This window comes from Dermochelys coriacea, chromosome 5 (assembly GCF_009764565.3).
Source record: "Dermochelys coriacea isolate rDerCor1 chromosome 5, rDerCor1.pri.v4, whole genome shotgun sequence".
Lineage (NCBI taxonomy): Eukaryota > Metazoa > Chordata > Testudines > Dermochelyidae > Dermochelys > Dermochelys coriacea.
The window spans coordinates 43,259,913-43,276,702 of NC_050072.1; the positions used below are offsets into that span (position 1 = coordinate 43,259,913).

Sequence of the window (16,790 nt, forward strand, 5' to 3'; positions counted from 1 at the left end):
GCCCCCTTTGATCTAGAATTGGAAGCACTCTTTTCCCCTCTGGTTTTAGATAGATAATCTTTACATGAAGACCACAAGCCTTGAAGTCTATTATAGCTCCTTGCTCATCAAAATGTCCTGCTAGCCCCCTGGCAGTGAACTCAAGGTTGTCGGATTTACTGCCCTTGCATTTTTTATGTGCTTACTTTGTCAGGAAACCTTCACATCATTAATTCAGCAAAAATGGCTGATGTACAGTAGTCAGTCAATTGATGATCATGATGTCCATTGTGGAAGAAGGGACACTTCCAGATCTCAGCTTCTGAACTTTTAATGTTTTTATGGTGAATATTCAGCACTCTGCATGGTGAATAGAGCACTCTTTTTGTCAGCAAGAGCCTCATAACCTATGCTGTATCTAGATTTTTGAATAAATAAACTTGGAAGGTGCTTTCAGATTTCTAGAGTGGGGCTCTTTCAAAAGCTTTAGTCCCATTTGAGAATAAGATGACACCTTATGAATATGTGAGACAAAGAGAGTATTTTAGCTCTATGGCCTCAGGTGTCTCTGCCTAAGGGAATCTCTCAAGATGAAGTGTGAGGGTGATTGTGAGAGAGAGACTTGAGAATCCAGCTCCTACAAATACTTAGTGTAGAATGGAAAGATGCTTCATTTAGGCCAAGGTCCAGAGTTCAGACGTTGCTGCATCAATCATTTTGTAAGTTTACAAAGGGGTTTTGCTCTCTCTTCTCTAAGACCATGTCTGTACACATTTATATATATAGTGCTAGGAATTGCTGATGCAAAGGTGCACAACATTGCAATACTCAAATATAGTTTTGCTTGCATAAGAATATTTGCTGACATTTCAATATAGTGAACAAAATCCCCTTTTTCGCCCAAAATGATTACCTTTTTTGCTATATCCATAATAATAACAACAAATACATTACCTGCCACTGAAGAAAAATACTTATTTTTCCCGGATTGATTTCTATGGTTTCATTAGCTGAAATTCTTGGCTTGTCAATCAGCTCTAGAGAAGAGAAGGATGGGGAAACCCAATCTCATAATTTGATTTTAATATTTTCCAATCTATAAATACTATATAACTTTATGCAACAATTGATTTATATCAGTCACCAGAACAACCAAATGAAATGCCACTTACTATGAGGGACTAAAATCTCTTTACTCCAAACACAAACGCAGTGGTGATCCTCACTGGGTATGCATCTGAGCTGAATAACATATGAAGACATACTGTTTAAATTGGAGACAGTCACGTTGACAGCGTCGTTTGCTGTGGACACCTGCCAACAAACAAATTTTAAACAATATTTGGCATCATTAAACTAAAGTTCCCTTTTAATAATTTTATACTTTGTAATCATTGCTCTCCTTTCTAAGGGCCCAGTTCTTCAATTTCAATGGAAGTTAAGGGTATTCACCAATACACATGAGACACTAGAGCCCAGAGCCACAAAGGGATGTAGGTATTGCAATGCTAAACATCATTGCACCTAACTTTTAGGCACTTAAAAAATCACAGGAACAATACTGTGATCCACAAAAGCCTGAGTTAGGCACCTGGGCTCCCTGTATAATAAATGGGGAAGAGAGGTGCCTTAGAATGCAAGCCAAAAGCCAGCATACAAGGCGGGGAACCTCCTAAGCTAGCCAATGGGAGATGCCATCAAGAGGGCAGTGTCCTAAGCATCATCTCTCTCTCTGAGGCTGCAGGGAGACACCTATCTCTGCCAGTAATCCATGAACAGGAACTCCTCTCCTGGAGTCAGGTGGCTTAGGTGTCTAAGTCATTTGTTCTGGGACAGATTTAGGAGCCTGACTTGTTCCTCACAAAATGGCTGGAGGCAGTAGTGTCCAATGGTTAGATCACTCACCTGGGATGTGAGTTCCATTTTCCCCTCAGCCTGAGTGGGGGAGAGAATTTGAACAAGGTTCTCCCACCTCTCAGAAAAGTGCTCTACCCACTGAGCTATGGGATATTCTGACATAGTGCTTCCTACTTTCTTCTGGTGAAAGTGTTCTACTGTGTATAACTAACTAGTGACTGGAACAGGGGGACTGGACTCTAAATTACAGAAACATTCATTCTCTCTCTTTTTGGGCCAGTGACTACTTAAGTATTTATTCACAGTGGAACAATGGGCCAGAGAGAGAGAGAGAGAGACACTGAATGACTGTATAGTTCAGTGGTGGTCCCAGGGTCCAGTTTCCCAGCTCCAACAGGATGCCAGATATTGAATGGGACCTGATCCAGTAGGCAGCCTCTGAGCATGCCTACTGGATTGGGCCCTGCGCATGACTTAGGAGGAGTACCTATCTTCCCCCGGTTTGCGGATCGGTCTGGAGCATAGGCAGGAGATGGGCATTCAGACACCTTGAGTGAGGTAGCATTGTATATGCTCAGAGTCAGAGAGCACCTAGGGTACTTGAGTGAGTGTAGACCCTAAGGGGTTTGGTGGGAATTCTGTGGGTTGCAGTGGAGCATAAGTCTGGGACGTACATACGTAAGCACTTTGAGGGATTGGGCCCTAACAAAGCCATTAGACACTCAGTCCCATTACAGAACAGTATCCTGATTCAAGAAGGGCACTTAAGCACATGTTTAAAGTTAAGCTTGTGCTTATGTCCCATTGACTTCAGTAGGACTGAAGCATGTACTGAAAGTGAAGCATAAGCTTAAGTACTTTTGTGACCAGGGATGGATTTAAGCACAAGCTTAGGAGCTTTACTGAGTTGTACCTTCATTTAGGAGCTCAAAAGAGCTAGAAATTGAGGTAAAATGAAATATTAGAAATGCACAGTGGGCACAAAAATTTTCAAAACTGTATGCACATACTTAGTGCCTCAATGCTAATTTGTGTATGGAGTTAATAGTAGCTTGCACAATTACAGATATCACATAGGCAATGTACATAGTTGGCAGAGATGCACTTTTGAAAATTTGGGCCTAAAGTCTCCTTACTACTCTCCATTATAGTTTTTATTGACATGAAAATATTTGTGATAATTATGAATAAAAGCAATTAGGTGGCTAGCTCTTGCTCTAGTGCTAAGACAGTGAGCAGAAGCATTTTTAGGAGACAATATTTTGTCCTGTAACATATTTCTATTAATAAAGTTGATCTGGGGGAAAATACAGAATCATGGAAAGATTTAGAGACTTTCCACTTTCTTTAAAGTTGAAGCTGAGGCACATGGAAGAGGTGAGATAATACATTCAAAGCCCTCAAGCCACATGTGCAACTGAGATTGATTTTTAATAAGAGTTGTGAATGCTCAAAATGCTAAGCTAGCTTTTGCATTAGCACTGAAAATGCCTTGTGTATCTGATTCCTTGAGCACCAGCTTAAAAATGTAATGTGTGTGTAAGAGGTGGGGATTAAGCATGAGTAGAGGGTGCAACATTTGGCACTTTTTTGTCAAGCTGAAATTAGCCATTCTATAGCGCACGAAAGCTTATGCTCTAATAAATTTATTAGTCGCTAAGGTGCCACAAGTACTCCTGTTCTTTTTGCGGATACAGACTAACACGGCTGCTACTCTGAAACCACTGTATGGTCAGAGGCTCAGCTGATGTAATTCACCATGGCTTCATTAATATGAACAGATCTATTCTGATTGATACTAGCTCAGGATCTGTCCCACTGCCTGAGACATCTTAACAGAACTTAAATGGTGGTTAACAGGATTATTTTTTGTCTTGTCAGAACAGTGCTGTGTAACGTAGAACCAGTAATATTTCAGTTGAAGCTTTTAAACTGATATCAATCTTCATTTACTCACCAATATCCATTCTGAGGCTGCTGAATGTGCTTCTTTATATTGCAGTTCATATTGCATAGACTTTTTTGGTGCATCCCACTTAATTATTAATCTGTTTGATAACTGGTGAGCACTTATGGAGTGTATAGCACACTTCTCTAAAATGAACAATGCAGAAGCCGTAAACACATACACACAGGAGGAAACCAATGATAAATACATTTTTTTTCCCTTCTGTTTGTTCAGTACTAAAGATATCAATTTTCAATCTTCAAAATGCAGAAAGAATTCATTAGTGAAATTTTACAGTATGAGACAAAGGCCCTGTTCTGCCACATTTACTCAGTGAGGGTAAGATCTTTCTCGGCAGGTAGTCCTGTTGATTTCAATGAGAAGTTGTGGTATCAGATACCATTCAAAATCAGCATGAGTGGCACAATCCTCAAATTAGAATGTCTACAGCACCAGCAATAATGCTGTTTAAAAAGACTATCCTGAACTCTAATTGCTTCTGTATTTTGTGGGTATGTCAGAGGTGTAATTTCAAGTACAATTTCTTTTTCATATGCCATCATGTGCCAGCAATGGCCCTCTGCCATGTACATTGGCCAAACCGGACAGTCTCTACGCAAAAGAATAAATGGACACGAATCTGACATCAGGAATTAAAACATTCAAAAACCAGTAGAAGAACACTTCAACCTCTCTGTTTACTCAATAATAGACTTAAAAGTGGCAATTCTTCAACAAAAAAACTTCAATGTGAAACTGCAGAATTGGAATTAATTTGCAAACTGGACACCATCAAGTTAGGCCTAAATAAAGACTGGGAGTGGATGGGCCATTACAAAAACTAATTTTACCATTAATTTCTCCCTACTGTTACTCACACCTTCTTGTCAACTGTCTGAAATGGGCCACCCTCATTATCACTACAGAAGTGATTTTTTTCCTCCCCTTCTTCTGTTAATTGAATTGTCTCATTAGACTGACCCTCCCACTTGATAAGGCACCTCCCATCTTTTCATGTACTGTGTGTGTGTGTGTGTGTGTCTATATCTGCTACTGTATTTTCCATTCCATGCATCTGATGAAGTGGGTTCTAGCCCACAAAAGCTTATGCTCAAATACATTTATTAGGCTCTGGGTGCTACAAGGACTACTTGTTGTTTTTTCTCTAAGGTTATGGCTACACTTTGAGCTGGGGGGTGTGATTCCAGTTCCAGGAGAAGTACCTTAGCTAATTAGCACACTAAAAATAGAATATAGTTGCAGTAGTGCAAGTGGTAGTAAGGGTTAGCTGCCCAGATTACATATCTAGCATCTCTGACAGGCATGAATTCGGCACCTCCCACCTCTCTCATTGTCAGGGCTACTGTCTATTTTTAGTGTGCTAGCTCACTGAGAGCTAGCATAGGTATGTCTCCTCCAGCTGAGAATCACATCTCCAGCTCAAAGTGTAGACATAACCTAACACATGTAAAATGGCCAAAGACCCCCACCAGAGGCTGTGCAGTGGTTCTGGTAGGGTGCTGTAGTAGTGAGGACTCTGTTCTCCCTCCCACCTCCAATCCCATGTCTCCTAGAAGAGCCCATGACCAAAGTCTCACTCAGTCTTTGGGCAGCGTTTGAGGATTAGATCAATATTTGGATACCATGGTGAATTGCACTATAAACACCTAATCAGAAGAACAGGACTTGACATCTCATGGTAGTATCCTTTTATATAAAATTGTTGTGTAACTAACTTAAGTATGTCTACGCTGCATTGTTAACCCAGGTCTGTGGGATCCAGGCTTTGTTTCCAAGCCTACATCTGAGCATGGACACTGCATTGTAAACCTGGACTTACAATTGCCGGGCCCAGGTCTCAGCTGTGCTAATGTGTCCATATTGCACTACATAGACTGTCTGACTTGGGTCTATGGCTTGAGCTGAGTCAACATTGCAAAATGGCAGGGCTTGGACTACAGTCACAGTGATACTCTGGCTCTGATCCAGCCCTATAGCAGGGTTGTAGGATCCAGGTCCTGGAAGTTTGCTGATCCAAGTCAGACTGATTTGTGTGTGGATGGAAGAGGGACTTGAGCTCAAACCTGAATCGGATTTGGTCTTACCCAATAGGTAGGTTTATACTGCCCCCCCAAAAAATAAGACTGTAGCGAGACTCAGAACTTGGGTCTACAGACTTGTGCAGGCATTACAACATTACAAATAGCAGTATAGATGTTCCCTCTGGGTGTCTGAAATCCAGCAAGAAGGATGAGTCTCTAAGCCTGAGCGAGAATGTCTACACTGCCATTTTTAAGCAATGTAGTGTGAGCTCTGTGAGCCAGAGTCTGTAGATCTGACCTCAGACTCCTTGCCATGGCTTGCCCCCTGTCTGCCATTTTCTTAAAGTGTAGACATACTCTTAGTGGCCCAAGAAAGAGACCGAAACCTGGAAAAGGTTTCATAACATAACACACACAGATTTTAACTGTATAGATTTCCTTAAACACAGGCTGCTGAACCAACCCTGTCTTCAGAAAACTAGCAAACAAAGTAAGAGCCTGGGGGGCGGGGGGGAGAGAGAGAGAGAGAGAGAGAGTGAGTGTGTGTGTGTGTGTGTATTGATGTATGTTTCTGGATATTGTTCCTTTACAGTCTAGCATTCCTGGTGTGAAATCCTTCCCACATGTACATCGCTAGAGTGAGGATTTCACCCCAGAGGTCCAAATTATGGTTTAACTATTTGATTTGGTGGTAAGAAGTGTATACTGAGAGTTACAATTTAGCAAAAAAATCCATTCTTTAATAAAATTATACTGTAGTTTTAGCCAAACTATTGCATCTTAGATGCTATGGTAATACAAATAATGAACCATATTAGAGGCACTGTACCTGCCTTGCTGGGTATAATGGAGATGTTCTTTGTTTTCACATAGCTCTCATGGGAGTAATTTGCTGATACCCAAATAATTACAGCACGATTCATGTAAATGAATTTTCGTTCTATTGTGATGGACATTGACGCTGTAGTTCTTTCAAAACATCTCGGGATTTTATCCCTTGAGGCAAAGAGTATTAAAATAAACATTATTGAACTATAACTTTATTAAAGCAGCAATATGACAACTGGTAAATTTTGGGGGCAATTAGAACAAACACAACAACTTTAAAAGACAATCTCAAAAGGTGTAGACTTGTATTAATTTTGGTGGAATATATGGGCCCAAAGACTTAGTGGTGTTAACATGACCCTGTTATTGTCCAATATTAAACAATTTTAAATAAAGTTCAGGCTTGGAATTCAGTCACCTCAGCCTACTTAGTACCATGGCAAACAGATTTTTAAAAACAGGTGTTGTCGCTGTTAACGTCCAATCCCATTTCCTAGAAAACAAAACAAGACAACCACATACAAACAGGGAAAGAAGAAAACAGCAAAGACAGAAAATGCAGCTTCTGTCTTTGGTGCTTACTTTTTCTTGCAATCTCACTGCTGAAAAAAATACAGGCAAGGCACACTATCAGCCACTCCAAGACCTGGCAAACTTGTACCAGTGCTGGGCTGTTTAGGACATTGCTTTTAACTGTCTCTTTGGGTTTGATGCAGTTTTGGCTGGCTAAACCAGACTCTTATTAGGATGACTAGGTGTCTGATTTTCAACCAGAACACCCAGTCGAAAAGGGACTCTGGTGGCTCCAGTCAGCACTGCTGACCAGGCCGTTAAAAGTCCTGTTGGTGGTGCTGTGGAGCTAAGGCAGCCACCTCCCATGCCTCTGCCTAGGAACTGGACCTGATGGCCATTTCCAGGGTGCAGCGTGGAGTCAGGACAGGCACAAAGCCTGCCTCAGCCACCCCCCCGCCACTGTGCTGCTGACTGGGAGCCACCTGAGGTAAGCCCATGCCCCAACCCCAACTCCAAGCCCCTACTCCAGCCCTGAGCCCCCCCAAACCCAGAGCCCCCTCCTGCATCCCAAACCCCTCATCCCCAGGCCCAACCCAGAGCTTGCATCCCCAGATGGAACCTTCACCTTCCTGCACCCCAACCCCTTGCCTCAGTTCAGACCCCCCTCCCACACTCTGAACCCCTCTGCCCCACCCCCAGCATGAAGCCCCCTTCTGTACCCCAAACTCATCCCTTGCCCCACCCCAGAGCCTGCACCCCAAGATGGAGCCCTCACCCCTCTGCACCCAACCCCCTGCCCCAGCCCAGAGCCCCCCTCACACCCTGAACCCCCCCAGCCTGGAGCCCTCTCCTGCACCCCAAGCCCCTGCCTCAACCCACAGCCCTCTCCTGCACCCTGAACCCCCCATTCCCAGCCCCACCCCAGAGCCTGCTCCCCGAGACAGAGCCCTCACCCACACCCCAGCCAGTGACAGTGAGTGAGGGTGGGGGAGAGTGAGCCACCGAGGAGGGGTAATGTAGTGATGGGAGGGGGCAGGGCATGGCCTCTGGGAATTGGTGGAGCTAGGGTGTTTAGTTTTAGGGTTGCCAACTTTCTAATTGCACAACTCTTATTAAACAGAAGGCAAAAGGAGAAGGCTGTTTGGAATTTAACCAGAACTGGTGGCAGTGTCATCTGGATCTCTCTCTCTCTGGTCAGGACATCTCTCAAGATTAGGATGAAAAAGACCCAGTCGTGTCACAGTGGATCTCGGAGTCCCAGGAGACCATGGGTGGTCAGAAATGATGGAGAAGCTTGTTTTTTCATCTTTTACTTATTTCTAGCTTTCCCAAAAAAATCTTTTTGAGGAATCCAAAAAGTAGTAATGGGCAGAATAGCCCACCCTTCATTATTCTGTTAGGCCTCACTTCGATCACATCAATTTTGGATTCCTTGATTTCTGGTCCCACACTTTTCTTGATTACCAGATGTGATCTTAACACAGTCCTAGAATTATATCAGTAGGCCTTTTTGTTTAGATTAATTTAATCTGACTCCCTTTTGCACCTTTTTCCATCAACATTTATTGTTAATTTATTGTGATACTTCATAAACTTTTATCTACTTTCCCTCAGTTAGGCTCACAGGGCCCCATTTATCACTACAGACCCATCCATTTGAACCAGACCAATGAATGTAACACTGGTAACCAAGCAATTCTATTTCTGTTCAGATTTAAGTGTCTTTACAAATTTGACATGCATTTGTTGTTGAATATGAATGCAAATAAAATAATGCTAGCCTTACTTTGAGATTCCCTACCTGAACTTTACAAACACTTGAGGCTTTACAATCAAAGGTTAACTCTGCCCCCACACATATCTGAATCATATGGTTTCTCATATATACCACTTTTCCAACAACCTTGTAAGGTGAATCTTGTCAGGTTCATAGTGACTGAAGCAGGGCTCCACAGGAACCTTTATTTAGTTACAGATCAAACCTGCAAGATCCAGAGGGTTCTCAACTGCCACTGTCCTCAGGATCAAACTCTTTCACTTACCTGGTATAGGAATGATTTTCATACATTATGGTCTCAATGCTTTTCAGGAGGAGGAATGGAAAGGTATCATGTGTCACATTTACCTCAGCCAGCTCAGTGCCAAGCTAGTTCCCTGGCATAAATTAGAACAGTCTGAAGACTGCCCTAAACTGTGCTGGCTGTCAATAGCTCCTATGGGACATTGAGGCACCCAGGAATTGCCTCCATCAAATCCCGTTACTGTAGCCATGACTCCACTGGTAGGACCAGGAAGGGAGATTGGTGCAGGAGCCATTGTGGTGTCTCTAAACAATCCAATGATTCTCCTATCTTGGGGAAATCAAAGCGGGTGGAGTGGCCCCAGCACAGCTGAGGATTTGGTCCCTTTTGCCTGACAGTCACAGTGTAGGACAAAGTTCTGTAAATGTTACATGTGTATCCATGGCTGTAGAAAATAATTGTATATTATAGTATAGGGTATTATTTGGGAAATAGTATGTGATGTAACTAAAAATTGCATTATAATGCAATACACCAGGGGGGAGAATAACTTTATGTTCAAACTTTTACTTTGGCATTTCCTGACCTCTGAGTGATTTAACTATGGAGCCTTAATGATACTTAAACACAGATGTTAAAATAATTTCCTGGCATGTAAACAAAAATGGGAGATAAAAAGATAGTCTGGGAACATCTCATACCCCCTAAAAGGTTATACATCCTTTCCTGCACCCTGAGGACAGAAGACTTTGTACAGCTAAGATGTGCCATCTCAACACTGTTTTTAAAATGGAATATTTATTTTATGGCTAGTGATAGTATTTACCTATCAGATTTTTTAGAATTCAATACGTGGTCACAATGCAATATTTAATACATGAACAACGTTTGAAGGTTATCTCCCCCATCTTCTAAGTCTGATTTTTTGAGTGAGTGCACAGCTATAGCATCTGTGTAAGGTTTTTCTTTAATCTCTTCCTTCATGACAGCTAAATCGTATACAATAGTCTTCCAATTTCCAAGTGATGTTAATTGCAGAAAGCAATGTCCTCAGCTTGGCTAAAGCACATGCTTTTTTAAAAACCCAATAAAAAGGAAGAATATTTTCTTGTTAAGAGCACTGGACTAGAATTCGGGAGACCTTGGATCAAATCCTATCTCTGCCACAGTCTCTGTGTGTGACTTTGGAAAAGTCACAATCTCTCTGTGCCTTGGTTCTCGGTCTTCTGCTTGTATGCTGAATCTCTTCTTTCTACCCTTCATCTGCCTTCTCTCTTCTGAATGTAAGCTTTTCAGGGCAGGATCTCTCTCTTGCTATGTGTATGTACAGCACCTAGCAAAATGGGACCTGACGATGGCTGGGGCCTTCTAGAGCCATTGGAATACTCACATATGTAACCCCTTGGGGTTTAGAGAGCATGGCCCCTTTAAATCTTTTTCCTAGTGTGGAGGGGGAGCAGTGAGAGAAAGAAGGGAAACTGGGGCGTGTGGCTCTGGAGCGCAGGGAGAGAAGGGCTTCAGCCGGGAGGCCCTGGACAAAGTGAAGGAGAGAGAGAACCTGCCTGAAGCCTGGGAAGGACAGGGCAGCCGATCAGGGACACCCCAGGACAGGAGCCAGAAGGAGCACTGTGCCAGGGAGGAATCGCTCGAGAAGGACAGGCCGCAGCTGGACCCAGTATCACTGCTGCCCAGAGCTGCATGGGGCTGTGAGTACTGGGGCTTGTGACTCTGCATTGGGAGTAAGGGGCGGGGGCTGCTAGCTAGTTAAGTGGGGAAGTGGTCGCTCTGTGTGGCTTTGCAGAGATCAGCAGAAGAGGGCACCGGAGGGGTTTGTTGGGGAAAGTTCACTGGCACTAAAGACTACCAGGAGCACCCAAGACTCATCATTGAACTGGAACTTTGCTCAGGACTCCTGAACTCTGTGTGCAGACAAATTGCTCGGTGTCTGCCCTTTCAGACTGTGCTACCACTGGGCCTGTGGGGCCTTGGTTTGGATGCAACCTTGTTCTACTGCTCCCCCTGTATTTCCCCTTGTTGTTTTTCTTCTCTCATCTCTCTGTAAATAAATATCTCCCTTTGTTATATCCATTGTACTTTTCCTGTGGGTGTGCGTGTTCACTCTGGGGGGTTTGGAACGGGTGCCCCTGGGGTGGAGGGAATTTTTCCTGCTGCATTCCTGCGTGCGCCGACTCTTGGCCAGAGCTGCCTGCGGAGCAGATTTCATCTTGGCCACGAAGGCGCTGAAGTTACACATACACTACGTATATAGAAATGCACATTCAGCCAGGAGTGAGGCAAATGATAGGCAAGACCTGCCTGCTCTGCACAGCTACAGAGCGCCCCAACTGAAGTGCAATAGATTTGGTGCTTCTGCTGGGGCAAGGCAAGTGCAATGGTTCTCAACACAGGTCTGTACTCCAAAGGGGTTCCTAGCACTCCAGGGAATAGAGGCGCTTTAGAGACTGAGTTGGGCAGGGGAGGAGTTCATAGATTCATAGATACTAAGGTCAGAAGGGACCATTCTGATCATCTAGTCCGACCTCCTGCACAGCGCAGGCCACAGAATCTCACCCACCCACTCCTATGAAAAACCTCACCCATGTCTGAGCTATTGAAGTCCTTAAATCATGGTTCAAAGACTTCAAGGAGCAGAGAAGCCTCCCTCAAGTCAACCATGCCCCATGCTACAGAGGAAGGCGAAAAACCTCCAGGGCCTCTCCAATCTGCCCTGGAGGAAAATTCCTTCCCGACCCCAAATATGGCAATCAGCTAAACCCTGAGCATATGGACAAGATTCACCAGCCAGATACTACAAAAAATTCTTTCCTGGGTAACTCAGATCCCATCCATCTAATATCCCATCTCAGGGGATTAGTCCTATTTACCCTGAATATTTAAAGATCAATTCCTTACCAAAATCCCATTATCCCATCATACCATCTCCTCCATAAACTTATCGAGTAGAATCTTAAAACCAGATAGATCTTTTGCCCCCACTGCTTCCCTTGGAAGGCTATTCCAAAACTTCACTCCTCTGATGGTTAAAAACCTTCGTCTGATTTTAAGTCTAAACTTCCTGGTGGCCAGTTTATACCCATTTGTTCTTGTGTCCACATTGGTGCTGAGGTTAAATAATTCCTCTCCCTCTCCTGTATTTATCCCTCTGATATATTTATAGAGAGCAATCATATCTCCCCTCAACCTTCTTTTAGTTAGGCTAAACAAGCCAAGCTCTTTAAGTCTCCTTTCATAAGACAAGTTTTCCATTCCTCGGATCATCCTAGGAGCCCTTCTCTGTACCTGCTCCAGTTTGAATTCATCCTTTTTAAACATGGGAGACCAGAACTGCACACAGTATTCTAGGTGAGGTCTCACCAGTGCCTTGTATAACAGTACTAAAACCTCCTTATCCCTACTGGAAATGCCTCTCCTGATGCTTCCCAAAACTGCATTAGCTTTTTTCACAGCCATATCACATTGGCAGCTCATAGTCATCCTATGATCAACCAATACTCCAAGGTCCTTCTCCTCTTCCGTTACTTCTAATTGATGCGTCCCCAACTTATAGCTAAAATTCTTGTTATTAATCCCTAAATGCATAACCTTACACTTCTCACTATTAAATTTCATCCTATTACTATTACTCCAGTTTACAAAGTAATCCAGATCCTCCTGTATAATATCCCGATCCTTCTCCGAATTGGCAATACCTCCCAGCTTTGTATCATCTGCAAACTATATTAGCACACTCCCACTTTTTGTGCCAAGGTCAGTAATAAAAAGATTAAATAAGATTGGTCCCAAAACCGATCCCTGAGGAACTCCACTGGTAACCTCCCTCCAACCTGACAGTTCGCCTTTCAGTAGGACCCGTTGCAGTCTCCCCTTTAACCAATTCCTTATCCACCTTTTGATGTTCATATTGATCCCCATCTTCTCCAATTTAACTAATAATTCCCCATGTGGCACGGTATCAATGCCTTACTGAAATCTAGGTAAATTAGATCCAGTGCATTTCCTTTATCTAAAAAATCTGTTACTTTTTCAAAAAAGGAGATTAGGTTGGTTTGGCACGATCTACCTTTTGTAAAACCATGTTGTATTTTGTCCCATTTACCATTGACTTCAATGTCCTTAACTAATTTCTCCTTCAAAATTTTTTCCAGGACCTTGCATACTACAGATGTCAAACTAACTGGCCTGTAGTTACCCGGATCACTTTTTTTTCCTTTCTTAAAAATAAGAACTATATTAGCAATTCTCCAATCATTCAGTACTATTCCTGAGTTTACAGATACATTAAAAATTCTTGCTAATGGGCTTGCAATTTCAGGTGCCAATTCCTTTAATATTCTTGGATGAAGATTATCTGGGCCCCCTGATTTAGTCCCATTAAGCTGTTTCAGTTTCGCTTCTACCTCTGATATGGTAATATCTACCTCTATATCCTCCTTCCCATTTGTCATGCTACCATTATCCCCAAGATCCTCTTTAGCCTTATTAAAGACTGAGGCAAAGTATTTGTTTAGATATTGGGCCATGCCTAGATTATCTTTAACCTCCACTCCATCCTCAGTGTTAAGCGACCCCACTTCTTCCTTTTTAGTTTTCTTCTTATTTATATGGCTATAGAACCTTTTACTATTGGTTTTAATTCCCAATTAAAGTTGGAGTAGAGTTGGCTGGATCCACCAGCCATTCCTCACAGAATGGGAGAGTGCAGGAGTCGGGGAGCACTGCAGCTGCCAAGCACCTCCACTGCCATTCTGGCCTGTAAGAGATGATTCTCTTGCTCGCTGGCCCCAGTGGGTCTAGGGGAATTCCTCACTGCACAGCCATTTACTCAGCATTAGGATGTGCTCCTAATCACGGCTCTTGTAAATGTAAACAGCAAATGGTATACATGTCAACCCACACAGTATAGTGAAAAATCACATCACAGTTCAGACTGCTACTTCCCACTCCTCCCCAGTACAACTACCAACTTGTACTGCTGCTCTCTACTACTACTTTAAAACAAACAAACATGGGCAGGTTGTCCCCAAAGGAGGAAGAACCTCTGCAAGGGACAGGAAACCTGTGAAATTGTATTCATGGAGTTTCCATTGATTTGTCCCCAACAAGGAAGGGATTGTCATCTGCACCTTCCCCTGTGGAACTAGCAGAGCAGTTAATCCCTTTTCTTTACTGAAATTAGATACTAGTGTGGTGAACTCTATAGGAAATGTGAGATAGATACTAAACTGGTGGAGGCCAGAGCCATCTATGGTCCTGTATGCTTCTGCACTGCCTACTAGCTCACCTGCCTTGAATCTTTTTCCATCCTCCACACCAATTTCTCCCATCAGTTTCTAAAATGCAGTTCCCCCCTGAAATCAGTGGTACTACATGTAAGTACAAATCCGAGGGAAGACTTTGACCTTCAGTGTTTAACTGTCTTGAATCTGATGGCGTGTTTAATATAGGAGAGAGAACTTAAGTCAGGACAGAAAGAATCACACCAAGCAACAATGACAGACTTTCTGAAATGTCTTTCAAACTTACCACTTTAAAATTATTGTATAAGTAGTAGTTTTTGGAGCACAGGGGACAGGCAACCAGGAGCAAACTAGACTTATTTTTCTCTCTGTGTAGCAAGTCAGTTCGTCATGCCAATCTGCAAAATAAAAGCAAACTAAATAGGCCTTCACTATATAATGTGATTGCTTATCTTGGACATCTATTTATAATCCCCCATTAACAAGAGGAAGACAACTCTCAAACCAAAGAGGCAACAAGTCTGAAATGGGATACAACTTCTTAATTAACCATTGGGATTTCCTGTCAAAATGATAGTGTTTGGGCAAAGCAGACGTCAATGCAATTAGGACTACAATCAGGAATTACTTAAAACCCAATCATTTTAGGGCTGGTCTGTACAAAGAGCACCAGAGGGGTGTAAATTGTAAAGCACACCAGTGTCCTGTGCGGTAAATGCACATCTAGACCCTGCTGGTATATACTAAAATGTATCTAGTTCATGTTAACTTAGAGTTGTTTGAAATGAACTACGTCAACACAAACTAGGTACATTTTAGAGCATGGTGTGGTCTGTTTGGGAGGCTGTGTGCTGAGCCAAGTGGCCAGCTAGGCTAGGCTGAGAGCTTACTAATGAGGTTCTAGTGTGCTATTCTTTGATCCCCAGGCCCTTTAGGATCCCTTGACAAGGGCATGGAGCTATCTCAGTGAGAACGGGGATTTAAAAAGCCAGCTCCTAAGCGACCAGCAGCAGCAAACAGGGGAGTTATGTGAGGTAGTTCAGAGAGGCATTCCTTCTAGGTCCAGCTCTCAAGCAGAGAGTGCCCTGGGACAGAGTGAACTACCAAGGAGAGTTTGGCAGTAGAGACAGTTCAGTGGCAGGAAGAGGAAGCTGAGGAGTTTTAACCTAACTACGCCAGAAAACCCTTGAGAAAAGAAACACAGAAAGGAGGAGAAAAACCAAACAAAAACACTCTTCTACACCTAACATTCTCTAAACTTAGGTCACAAACAAACCTTGCAAGAGTAAAAATAATACCGGCAGAAGTCCAGCAGCAGAGGAAACTACCCAGTTTATTGCACTGAATGCAGCATGTACAATTACCTGCCTTGTGGGCAGATGGCATGTGTATTTTCGGTGCAAGCAACTCATGGCCCTCAGAGACTGAGTATGGACTCTTGAGACTAGAGTGGCTGAACTGGAAGAATGAAGGGAGACAGAGAGGTACATAGACAAGACTTTCAGACACACAATAGCGTGATCCCACCCCCAAGTCTGACAGCGTCTGTACTGCTGAGGAGGATGAAAGTCTCAGGGAAGCAGACGTCAAGCTGGAGTAGATGGAAATGATTCCATAGCTGGGACCTCCTTCTAGATGATGTCATGATATCCCCTCACACAGAGGTTCCCACTGAAGGAGAGGACCCAATAACTAGGAAGAACCAGGTAGCAGAATGGGGGATTCACTTAATAGAAATATAGATATCTGGGTTTGTGATGACCAGGAGAACTGCATGATGAACTGCAGGAGAACTTGGCTGCCGGGTGTAAAGGTTGTGGATCTCATGAGATATCTAGACAGACTTTTATGTAGTGCTGGGGAGGAGCCCACGGTCATAGTACAGAGTAGGTATCAATGACATAGATAAAGGTAGGAGAGAGGGCCTGGAGGCCAAATTGAGGCTGCTGGGTAAGAGAGTTCCAAGCACAGGGCCAGGAAGACCAGCAGACCTGCAGGGTCTCAATGCCTGGATGAGATGATGGTGGAAAGAGAAGGGATTTAGGTTTATTAGGAACTGGGGAGGCTTTGGGGAAAAGAGGAGACTACAGGAAAAATGGACTCTTCCTAAACCAAAAGAGAACCAGATTGCTGGCATGTAAAATTTAAAAGGTTATACAGAATTTTTTAAACTAAGGGGTGGGAGAAAGCCAACAGGTATAGATGAGAATATGGTTCAGGCAGAGACATCCCTAAGGGAGGAATTTTTATTAAAAGAGGAACTCAATATCCTAGTAAAGAGGGTAGGAGAGAAGTTGGTAAAATACAGGTAGGAGCTACTGAGGAACAGTCAAATATAAGATTC

At 43.1% G+C, this 16,790-nt stretch overlaps 1 protein-coding gene across 3 annotated transcripts in view; it reads right to left on the minus strand.

Annotated features, from left to right (window-relative positions):
• The window catches only part of LOC122460137 (interleukin-6 receptor subunit beta-like), a 60,531-nt gene that overhangs the window by 27,253 nt on the left and 16,488 nt on the right, over positions 1-16,790 (minus strand). For all 3 annotated transcript variants that reach the window (XM_043514207.1, XM_043514208.1, XM_043514209.1), the window contains 5 exons: positions 14,733-14,844; positions 6,656-6,822; positions 3,794-3,930; positions 1,152-1,293; positions 934-1,016 (listed from right to left, as the gene is read on the minus strand). In XM_043514207.1, coding sequence (XP_043370142.1) covers positions 934-1,016; positions 1,152-1,293; positions 3,794-3,930; positions 6,656-6,822; positions 14,733-14,844 — 641 coding nt within the window. The remainder of the gene's footprint in view (positions 1-933; positions 1,017-1,151; positions 1,294-3,793; positions 3,931-6,655; positions 6,823-14,732; positions 14,845-16,790) is intronic.